Source organism: Antechinus flavipes, chromosome 5 (genome assembly GCF_016432865.1).
Source record: "Antechinus flavipes isolate AdamAnt ecotype Samford, QLD, Australia chromosome 5, AdamAnt_v2, whole genome shotgun sequence".
NCBI lineage: Eukaryota > Metazoa > Chordata > Mammalia > Dasyuromorphia > Dasyuridae > Antechinus > Antechinus flavipes.
In genome coordinates this window covers 182,870,946-182,883,740 of record NC_067402.1, presented here as the reverse complement: position 1 = coordinate 182,883,740, position 12,795 = coordinate 182,870,946, and the positions used below count along the sequence as shown (strand labels likewise).

The window sequence follows — 12,795 nt, the reverse complement described above, 5'->3', positions numbered from 1 at the left end:
GCCTTCACCCTTTGAATGTGTCCCCCAAATGTGAAGAACCATAAGTTCTTATAGATGGGGAGAAGTGCTCAAAAGCATAGAAATAAGGCAATTCCCTTGTATTCCCCAGCACCCCATAAGTTCTATATGGTAAAAGCATTGAAACTTGTATAACACTGTAAAAATCTGAGTTATTCTAGTCTACATCTGTTGGGATTTAGGATGTGTAAATAATTTGTGTCCACATTCTCTAAATATTTGATTTGGGGGAATTTTATATGAGTGCTAAAATTCCTCTACATAGAAGTTATTTTGATAAATTGGTATATTTATTCTTCAGCTAAGACTTTTCCACGAATTATTCGAAAAGGTGCATGTTTATGTTTGCTGACTTTATTTTCTTTGTTTAAGGAGATGCAGATTTTTATGTATATGACTTTTAGAACATGGGTTATCAAACCACTCTATTATAAATTAGTATGTCAATGATCTACAAAGTGAAATATTAAAACTATTATATTTATATTTATTTTAACATGTGAAAGGAAACTAGATTCATTAACATTTAATATTTAGATTAACCCTGGGAACCCCACTGTCTGTATTTTTGACAGTCGTTGGTTATGTAAGGCAGATCTGTCAAATTTAAAATCTAATTGGGAAATATTTAACAAAATAAAATATTATAAAATATAGATAACATTACATTTAAAAAATAAGTTAATATAATTAAGGCCTGAAGGGATCCTTTTTCCATGGATTGGTGGTCTTCATTTCTATTTGAGTTTGACACTACTGCTGTATGGAATGCAAAAAAAGATTGGGAATTCTACAACAAAACCCAGAAAAAAAAGCTAGGAAAGTCTCCAAAACTTCATTGATATTGATTTTGTCTACTTGTTGAACTGTTCCTTTTTGGTGTCTCTTTCAGGATCATACTGTATCATGCTATATCTCCTAGTCTTTAAGCATAAATGACCCCTACTGTTTATTCTTGAGGACTTTCTTTTCTCTAAAAGAAATATAAATTTCTTTTAGATACATAAAAGGATATAATACATATATACATATACATATGCATGTATGTGTATATTTATATGTATAAATATAATACACAAAAGAAATGTATATTTCCTGAGGAGGATTTAGTGATACAGTGGATAGAACTGTGAGCTTAGAATCAAGTCTCAGACACTAGCTATGTGGCTCCTGGTCGAGTCATTTAATTCCATTTGTTTCAGTTTCTTCATCTGTAAAATGAACAGGAGGACGAAATCGCAAACCACTCCAATATCTTTGCCAAGAAAAATCCAAATGGGGTCAGGAAGAGTCAGGCACAACTGAAACAAATGAACAACAATAAAAATCTCTTCTGAATTCCAGTTTCACATTTTTCTTCCTTTGGATGATCTATTAGAGACTCAAATCTGATATTCCAAAATGGAATTTACTTAAGTCTGTATTTCAGGTTTGTAGCTTCAGATTAATTCCTTGGCAATTTTTTTTCTTCACTACTTTGTTCACTCTACTGTCTTGATTCTTTAATTCTATCTTCACATCCTTTCTAATACCATTTCCTATCTTTACACCTTTGCAACTGTTACAGTAGGTAAAACTCCCATTCATTCTCACCTAAACTATTGTACTAGTTTCCTAATTAAATTAAATGTTTTTAGTTTCTCCCTTCTTTGATCCATCTTCTAGATAGACATCAAAGCATTCACAAATCTGAAAATACCACTCTTTCCTCTCCAAAATTTTCAGTCATGTCCTATTGACTCTCGGATAAAACACAAATTCCTCAGCATGGTATTTAAAGTACTCACAGACTGACCCCCACCCCCTTTTCAGATTAATTTCATATCACTATCCTTCATGACTCTGCAATCTAGCTAAATTGTACATGAGGAACATAAAACTCAATCTCCCATCTCTACGCCTTTGCAAAGACTGTTCCTTTTGCTCAAAAAACATCCTTCTTCATTACCACCTCTTAAAACTCCAGGCACTTTCTCAACTAAACAAATTTGCAGCCTTTTCTATGAAGCCTTTCAATCTCACTTCTCCCATTATTCATGTCCTTTTCTTCTTCAAATTATTTTGCATGTACTTATCCAAAATACTTGAGGGTAGAAACACTATATGCTTTTGTATTCCCTACATTCATTACAGTGTCTAGAACATAATAGACAGTAAATATTTCTTGATTCACCAATTTAAGTGAAATTAGTGACAACTTACTTGGACCCTGAAATAAAGGAAGAATTCAACAGTTAGAAATGGGGTGGAGAAAGACCATTTTAGTCATGGGTAAATACATAGATACATGGAAACAGAATGGGACAGGAGAATTCTTCAGGGATAAAATACAACAGCCCATGATGGCGCTTCAAATCTCTACAAAACTACAACAGTATCTAAGCATTTTCAGATGCATGTATATGTTGTGTTTGTATGGGATGGAGTTGACAATCATTTTCACTTGCCCTTGAAGTCTTATTTCATAAAACCTTTCTTAATACAGTCTTTGCTCTAATCAAGCTATCTAGCTATTCCCAAAACATAATTTTCCATCTCTTCCTTCTGTGACTTTGCAGTGATGATCTTCCATATCTGAATATACTTCTTTACATTATCCTCTTTGCATCCCTATCATTTTTTAAAACATGGTTTATGAGAGCTCTCTTGATCACCCTAATTGTTAGTACTCTCTCCTTCTTGAAATTGTTTCTATTAAGGCCTGGAATGACTTACATGAACTGATACTGAGTGAAATGAGCAGGACCAGGAGATCATTATATACTTCAACAACAATACTATATGATGATCAATTCTGATGGACATGGCCCTCTTCAACAATAAGATGAACAAAATCAGTTCCAATAGAGCAGTAATGAATTGAATCAGCTTCATCAGAGAAAGAATTCTGGAAGATGACTATGAACCACTGCATAGAATTCCCAATCCCTCTATTTTTGTCTGCATGCATTTTTGATTTCTTTCACAGGCTAATTATATACTATTTCAACGTCTGATTCTTTTTGTATAGCAAAATAACTGTATGGACATGTATACATATACAGTATTTAATTTATACTTTAACATATTTGACATGTATTAGTCAATTTGCCATCTGGGGGAGGGAGTGGAAGGAAGGAGGGGAAAAGTTGGAAGAAAAGGTTTTGCAAATGTCAATGCTGAAAAATTACCCATGCACATAACTTGTAAATTAAAGCTATATAATAAAAAGAAATTGTTTTCTATTTTTTTGCACATTTTCATTTTATTAACCTATGAGTATTTACATCCTCTTCCCTCCATCTGCCCCCTCCAATTATGTAAATGCCTTGAAGACAGAGACAGTTGCATCTTTGTCTTTGTATATTTAGCATTTGGCATAGTGCCACACATAGCACAGGTACTTAGTTAATGTTGTTCTGTGTTTGTTGACAAAAACATGAGATGGTAAGAATTTAGTGTGACTAGATTATAGAACACCTAAAACTAAATCCTGTGCCTAAACCTATAACACTAGCTTTCAAAGAATAAAAATAATACAAAATATTTTTGGTTGGGATGCCAATATACATTTTCCACTCAGTTCATAAATAAGAAAGATGTTCATACAATGCTTATGGCATTTGAAAAAGACATTCACCAGATAAACTTCCAACACTTTTGGAAGTGATATTCATTTACTAATGAGTTATCTTCTTGTTTGAAATATTAGATTTAGGCAAAGAAAGTACTTACTGAAAAACACTAAATAGTTTTTCTTTCTATGGAATTTGTCAGACATTACGATGTAAAACAATATAGACTAATGAAAGCTAATTTTAAAAACTATGGAGTAAATGTACCACATATCTGTAACAGAATCATAGAAAACAAGATTTTGTTTCAATAGAGTATAAATGTAGTAGAAACTCCTATAGGCTGACAAAACACTTGAATAGATATGAATTAGAAAAGAATGAAGAAATAAGAGATATGCTCAAAATACTGAATTTAAAGAGATTGGCAAAGTGCCAAAAGGGCATCTAGACCCATTTCCTAGTCTGAGTCTGCCACCACAAAGTTTTGTTTGGCCATCATACTGCTTTCCTGGCAATGCCTTCTCCCTGGGGCAGGATATTCCCCCCATGTTTGGAAGTCTTGGATCTCACTTGTGTGACACTCATAACCCAAAAGGAATTAAAAACAAAAGTGTATGTGTACCTTTCCCTTTTCAACATTGACTATTACAGACTCATTGATGGCATGCAATTTATACCACACTTCTGCCTTAGTGCCTTAGCAGTATTCAAATGTTTGTTGATGTTACAATAACATTTATTGTGCTTTCTGTCAAACACATTATCTCATTCCTTCCTCTGTTTTCCCCTGCAATTACATTTCAGTTAGTACCTACAGAGGCACTCACACCATTTAATTGACACTACAACTTATATAACTTCTCTAAGCTTGATTTGACTAACAAATTCCTACCTCCTGCTCTCTGTGATTCATAATTTTCTTCTTTGGATAGGTGAGCACCGTTTTCTCCTGTTGCCTCTCAGCACAATTCAATAGTTCTCCTGAAGAGACTGTGGGCACTCTTACTGTATCTTTAAATAGTAATAGAACTTTGGTCAAGTAGTTAAATTGTTATCTAGAGATTCTTATTGATGGAGAGAGACCATGAGAGGTACAGAGAAAAGATATTTTGAAAACTTCTTTTCTCAGAAACCGTATGTTAACTATCATCTCTGAGAAAGATTGAACAGACATTTTCTAAGAGAAATGAATTTAATTCTTATGATGTAGAAAAGTTATACTAAAGACAATTTTTGAGAGACTGTCATCCTGAAAAAACTGAATAGTGGGCCCTTGTTTCAAGATTAGAAAAGGTCAGCAGTTGCAGTTTTTGGTCAGAGGTGACTTTGTCATCTTTATCACTGAAATACATTGTCGGAATATTTAAATGCTTTTGCATTGTTTGTCATATTGTTTACCACTCAATGAATATATAGCTAATGTCAATGATTTTTATTAATATTTCCTTATTTTAAAAAGGGCTATTTATATATATGTGTGTGTATATGTGTGTGTGTGTGTGTGTGTGTGTGTGTGTGTGTGTGTGTGTGTGTAAATGGTGGGAATTTAAAGCTAACATTTTTTAATTATTGGGGGAAATGTGTGTTTTTATTAATTCATGAGGAAAAATCAGAATAACTCATTAATTGATCTAAAATCAGGGTTGATAATTAATCAGAAGAAAAGCCAATAGCAATGAGAATGGTGACAACTCTACCCAAACTACACATAAAGAAATTATCATTATATAAGCCTTGCTACACTTTTTCCTACATTAGCTTAGCCATAGTCCCCCCTACGTTCAAAATTAATTTCTCCTACCTCTCCTTTTCAATGCTTTCTTTATTTCTACAGTACTGCTATATCCCTGCCATCTTCAGATATTCATTGAATTTTAGTTTTCTTTTAATGATGAGAAATTTCTAGGCTCTATCTTCAATATATCATAACCATGCACAGAAATGAATTGTAGGTAAGAGTACCTGATTCTAAACAAACTTAATTTGTCTAAAGTAATAGTTATTATGGTAAAATGATAGAGGAGAAATGTTATTTATCTCTAACACACTTGCATACATACATGTACACACATATATTATGCACACACGTGTATTCCAAATCCTAAAATAAGAAGAAAGTCCCAATCATTTTTCTTTTTAAATATTTTATTTATGCTCTTTGAAACAGAAACACTATTATTTTCAAATGATTCCCCTATCCCAATAGACCTCTTCTATACAATATTACATATGTGCATTATAGGTATAGTGTGCTTTCTAGAGCCCCCCCACACTGGGGTGCTAAAATATACTATGCTTTCTATAGCCCCCAGACTGGGGTGCCAAAATAGACTATCTGGATTATCTCTCTAGAGGATTTTGGGACTATTCCAAGTCCTTGGTTTTAGTGAAGGAGTGATGAAGGCAGGAGACTCATAAGGATGGTCAAAGATGGAGTCCATTTATTTCAAGTCCTCTCAGCCCTGAAATACCTTAATAGGATTATATCACTATAGCCCACTGAGCATGTGCCAACAGTAGAACCATTACATCACCTTAGCACACTGCCCAAGTGCTAACTATAAGCACCCTGCTATTGATATATAAATTCCTCTTACTGTAAGTACCCCTTGCTTCAAGTAGAACACAGGTGATTACACCCCCCCCCCCCGACTTCTCAGGAAAGGTAAGAACACCAAAGGGAGGTGGGAAGCCAAATCAGACATTGTCAGAGGTTCCCTCTGGGCTGAAGAGTCTTATACTTCACCCAGAGTTCCCCCACTGTCTGTGGCTCTCTACATTTCCCACTTTATTTTGTTTTAGTTCAAATAGGAATACATAAATCCATCAGCATGGGAGGTATTACATAAGCAAGTAATAATATAATACAGGCTAATAGTGATGTAATAAACAATATGAATCAACATGAGAAGACTCACACAGGCAAGTAGTAACATAACAAACAATATGAATAAATAAAATACTATAAAAGATTTCCATAAGTCCTAGAAGGAAGGTGTAGAAAATAACTATCAATTCACAGCCACACATATATTTCTTTCAGTAGCCAAGAGATAGTCCAAAACTAGTCCATCACTTCACATGTGAGGTAATACAATGATTCCTGCAGATTTTTGAAGTCCTGCTATTGTCTCATTGACAACTTTTGATGTTCATGAGTCAATTGTCATACACATTGGGTTAACAGCCATGCTCTTTCAGTGGCACACATAGTCAGAGATGGAACCACCAAATATTTCTTGGGTCTTCTCTTTTTCTGTCTCTCTCTGATGGACAAGGCGGATATGAGTCATTGGCACCCATCTGATTCCTTCTCCATCTGTAGAGATACAAACAAACCCTCTCCTCCAAGCAATTAACTATCTGGTCCTTTCCATTCATCACTTTCTGAATCTCTCCACATCACTGGTGATTATCTAAAGATAGTGGAGCTGCTCACAATGGACACTGCCCTTCCAGCAGGTTATGAAACCTGTCTGCCAGAGCCAGTGCATCTCTGTCAAAAAAAAAAAAAAAAAATTAATAGTATAAAGAACTAAATTTAAAAGTTCTCTAGAATTACCTGTGGCTCCCCCTTTCTTTTGTTTTTGGAGGAGAATCTTGATGTCTGTTTCTCCTCTCTATTATTGCCTGTCCTTGAAGATTGAAAGGTATGCCAGTGGTGTATAAAATCTGATACTGTGCACAAAAGTGTGCAAAATGTTTAGAAGTATATGCAGGTTCATTATCTGGTTTTATTGCTTGTGGCACACCCATAATTACAAAAGATTGTATAAAGAATTCAGTGACCACTCGGGCTGTCTCTTTTGCTGCTGGTTTTGCAAAAGTCAGTCCTGAAAAGGTGTCTATCACAACATGGATAAAAAACATGGATCTCAAACCATGAGGTTCTTCCCTGGAGGGAGCATAGGAATGTGGAAAGGAAAACAAGCTGTACAGGCTTTTACTATGCTCCTAGTTTCCTTTCTTGTTATCCCAAATTGCAAACATACAGCTCGAGCAGCCTGATGATATTTAGAATGAGATTCTTGGGCTGCCTGAAATAAAGGAGTATTGGCCAACATGATTAGAAAGCTATCTACCTTTGAATTACCATCAAAAATAGGATCTGGAAGTGCACTATGAGAGTGGACATGCAAGATATAAATCTTACCTGGAAGCTTTCTCACTTGCTCTTGAAGTTCCTTAAAGAGCTGATATATATTGGAAGTTACAAATTTTTATTTGAGCTGTGGTAATTCTTTATATTACACCTACTGAATAGGCTAAGTCAGATATTATATTTATATTTCCTGGATAATAAGTAAGAGTTAAAATGATTGCATACAATTCATTCTGCTGAGTGGATTGAAAAGGAGTTCTAACTACTCTCTTTATAATTAGGTCATAAGAATATATAGCACAAATGTTATTTTTAGATGCATATATATAACAAATATTTAATGCTATAAATCCACATATATCTATAATATTATACACACAATGTGGCTATGTAGAACAAAATAGCACCTTGATCATTTCTGGAAAATATATCCCTTACTCTGTACTTATAGCAGCCACATCTCTGCCAAGAGAAAAAAGAAGTGCTCTGCCATTAGTCCTGTAAATTCAAGATTTTTCAAAATGTTAATCAGAGTTCTGAAGTCTTTTCAACATTGCCTTGCTTTATTATGATGATCCTCATGTAATTTTTGTCTTGATTTTGCTTTGATTATATTGATTCAAACAAGTCATCCAAGTTTTCACAAATCCTATATAAACATATATCATTTTTGTAGTACAATAAGAATATATTACATTTGTAGTTTATTCATACCATAGTTTGTTAAATCTTTCATCAATCAATGGCTTTTTTTTTCTTACAAGAGAGACTCAATTTGTTGTTTTTTAGTTTTGTCTGATTCTTTTTTTATCTCATTTGGGGTTTTCCTGGCAAAGATCCTAGAATGGTGTGCCATTTCCTTCTTCAACTTGTTGTACAGATGAGAAAACTAAAGCAAACAGGGTTAAGTGACATGTTCAGGGTTACACAGATAGTAAATGCTGAGACTAGATTTAAACTCAAAGCCAATTTTCTAAGATTATAAGTTTCAAACTGGACTTGTGATTTTTATTGATAAAGAAAGCTTCCAGATAAGGAGATTCAATTTGAATTCAATTTGAAGTCTTCTTATCTGGGAATTCTCTATACCAAAAAATCACAGGTCCAGTGTACTAAAAAAAAAAAAAAAAAAAAAAAAAAAAAGCTTAAAATGTTTCCTTCTTTCTTTTGCCTTCATGTTGTATATGCCCTACCAATAATTTTGATTAAGGAATAGATACATTTTGGGGCATACTCTAAGAACTCTTCCAGTGACTCTTTCATGAGCTTGAATTACCAAAGTTTCTCTAATATATATGTATCTTCCTAAATCAGATAAGTGCAAGGGAAAAATCAGTTATTTTAGTTTCTACTTCTTATTAACTGTGATATGGAGCATTGCTTTGTGTATTTATTGATAATATGCATTTATTGTTTTGAAAATTATCATTCTGGGTGGGTAGCTAGATGGTGTAGTAAATAGAGCACCAGATCTGGAGCTTCAAATAATTAATATTTACTAGTTGTGTGACCCTGGGCAAGTCACTTAAGCCCATATTCATGAGGGGGGGAAGGAAGGACATTATTTTTTCTGTAAATAAAAGGTCACACAATTTAAAAAAAAAAAGAATAAAAAAGTATGAGATTAAGGACCTTTTATAGCTATGGCTAGGAAGGGGAGAAATTCTTAATTAAACAAATGCTAAAGGAAATCATAAAAATTAATCAGTAAATTAAAAATAGAGGGTTTGGGACTTTTTTTTGTATCAAAAGACACCAATTAGAAAAAAAATCTTTGCAGCAAATATGTCTAATTAAGGAATAATATTCAAATTGTATAATGCATTAACATGCATATACAATAATGGTACCTTTGCATCAAAGAGCATATACAAAGTAATGAATTTTGGGATAGAATCCAGAATTGCTTTTTTAATGCCTAGACCATTTCACAACACTACCAGTAATAGTCCACTGATGAGCCTGTCCTTCCAGAGCCTCCGATAATAGACAATTACCTTTTCCCTCTTCTCCACAAATTTGATTGGTGCAAAGCAGAAATACAGATGTATTTCTCTGGTTATTAATGATTTTTAAATATTTTAATGATTGTTGAAAGTTTACATTTATTCTTTTGAGAAGAATTTGTTAATATTCCTTGACTATTTGTTGGTAAATGACTTTTATTCTGAGATCTTTATAATCCCTATGTATAAGATCTCAAAATTTTGTAGGGGACACTGGCTATAAAGATTTCTTCATAGTCAATGATTTACACTCTAAATTTAGTTGTAAAGATTTCCCAGTTCTTTTGTAGCAAAATAAAACAAATAAAACTAATAATACAGAGATTTCATCTTAAAGTACAACAAACACATCACACCTATATTGCCTCCTATTTTTCTATTTAAACATTTTGATGAAATCTTTTTTTTCTGCTCTCCCACCTCCTCAATCCATTGAAGAAAAAAAATAAATGAAAAACAAATTCATTTTAATGTATATTCATAATAAAAAAAATTCCCTCAATGGCTATATATACATACAATATATATAATTTTTCACTCTAAAACTATCATCTAAATTTAATGACTAACATGTTTCATTTTTGGTCCTCTGGAATCATTAAGAGCCATAGTATTAATCACAGTTCTTAGAGCTTTCAAAATTGTTTGCTTTCATAGTGTTGCTATCGTGTAAATCGTTCTCCTGGTTCTCCTCATTTTTTCATCAGTTTATAAAAGCCTCTTAAATTGTATATATTTTTAAATATTGATTTATATTTTTTGATGATTCAGATTGTCTAAATTATCTTCTGTTATTCTTTCTACTTTTTGCTAGATTAAGAACATTTCCTCATCTGTAGTTGTGAAACGTATCTCTTTTTATTCATTGTGAGTTTGTTTATAATGTGACTTTTTAATTTAGCTTATGCACCATTGAAGGTTTACAGATATGAGATGTTGGTTTAAGACTGATTTCTCTGTCACTGCTTTCCAATTTTTCAAAATTAAAACAAAATGCTATTAATTATTAAATAAATTGAATTTTTAGTTTTTAGCCAGAATGATTTTTTTAAACATTACTACTTCATACTACTTCAGAGTTAGTAATTCTAGGTTTCCTTCATTCCAAGTATTTTTCCCCATTATCCTATTGAGAGTCTTGATTTTTGAATCATTCAGATGAATTTTGTAACTTTATTTAGTTCTATGAAATAGTCTTTTGGTAGTTTCCTTGGTATTGCATTAAATATGTTAATTGATTGATGTTGATTATATTTGGCTGACCCCAAAATGAATATTTAATATCTATCCAATATTTAGTTCTTCATTTATTTCTATAGTGTCATAACATTTTATTCCAATTATTCCTCTGTGAATCTTGTTAACTGTAACCCAATATATTTTACATATTTTGTAGTTATTTTGAACAGAATTTCTTTTTTTCTAACTCTACTGAGTATTAGAAGCAATATACAGAATAGCTGATGATTTTGTGGATTTATTTTATATCCTGTTTTAATGAACTCATTAGTTGTTTCAGCTGATTTTTATTTAAATCTCTAGAGTTCTTTAAGTAAACTGTCATATCATCTGCAATAGGTATGCAGCATGAAGTAATCATTCTCTCCACCATTAAGGAGAGCCTTATGTAAATACTCCAGCATTGAAGTCAGTGTTATTTATATAAAATTAACATCAGGTGATTTCTTGAGGGAAACACAAAATAGTTTCTAGGATCAGAAGCTGTTTTCTATCACTTTTCAAAAAACTTTTCTTCTCCCCTCAATGAGTTCAGTACCTGGTCAGTCTTTCTTTCCTCAATTCTACGTGCATAGCAGAAGACTTCAACATACATATTGTTCTTCAAATGCTGTAACTTCCTAGTTGCTCAATTTATTCATTTTACATGATCTACTTCACTATCACATCTCAACCATTTACAAAGATGGTCATACCCTTGATCTTGCCATCACCCATAGCGGCACCATTTCCATGTTGTTATCACAATCTACTGCCATTCCACCTTGCCTCCAGTCTTTCAATCACTAAATTTTGTTCTCCATCTACATCATGATTTCCAATCCCTCAAACCTTTAATTCTTTTTTAAGCCATAACCCTATATTATCTTATACTCTTTTCTGTTTCCCATTTTCACTTTCAGGTAACATAAGTATGTCTTCTTCTGAGTGGCCAGAAAGTAAAACCAAAAACAAAATCTATGACATCAGTTTAATATAATGATTGTTTGGACTTCCCTACCTGAACTTCACCATAAAGAAAATATGTTATTTGGCTCACAATCTCAGTTGATAGATGATTTAATCAGGAGGCCTATCAGAGAGATTGGCCTCTAAGCTAACCGGGCTATATTAGAGACAATAAAAGATCTGAACTTTTATCACCTGGCTGAGTTTTGAGAAGAAAAAACTCACCACATTTTGGAGGCCCGAACAGGGACCGACAAAATCCTGATTCCAGGGAAGGCACCCAGAGAGAACTTTTATAATATTTTAAAGAAGAACAAGAACTCCAACATTTAGGCATCATCTCAGCTCCCCCCTACTATTACATCACTGGGATATGAAATCAGTTAGCAAATGATGAGACTAGTCTTCAAGTGATGAGATTAATCTGCAGTTTTATGGAAGATAAATTGGAGAAGAAAGAGATGAGTCAGGAAAACCAATTAAAAGTGGTTTATAGTAGCCAAGTGAGAGGGTAATATGGAGTTATTTCTACATTCTCTCTAGGACTGATAGAAGTTATTTGAGTGAAGAGTGGGTGAGATGACATGGCAGTAGAAATGACAAAATTTGATACCTAATTAAACATGGGAAATGAGGAAGCTAAAGAAATAGGGAAATTATTTGAAATTGTGGACCAGATTGAATTGAAGTTTATTGGTACCCTTAAAAGAAATAGAAAAAATTATAAAGAAGGGTGATTTTGTGCAGGTAAAGATAATAAGGTTTGTTTTGTATATGTTGAATTTGAGATGGCTTTAGCACATCCAGTTCAAAGTATTCAATAAATAATTGGTGATGTGAGATTAGAGTTGAAGAAAGATTAGTGCTAGGTATGTCATGCTGGAAGTTATATACTTATAGATAATAATTGGATTCACAGGCTTTG

General features: G+C 33.0%; 1 protein-coding gene across 1 annotated transcript in view; it reads right to left on the bottom strand.

The window, feature by feature from the left end:
* The window catches only part of SLC15A5 (solute carrier family 15 member 5), a 221,551-nt gene extending 209,912 nt beyond the window's left edge, over positions 1-11,639 (bottom strand). Inside the window, exon 1 of the mRNA XM_051962427.1 lies at positions 11,618-11,639. Within this exon, the coding sequence (XP_051818387.1) occupies positions 11,618-11,639 (22 nt within the window). The remainder of the gene's footprint in view (positions 1-11,617) is intronic.
* Positions 11,640-12,795: the final 1,156 nt, after the last annotated feature.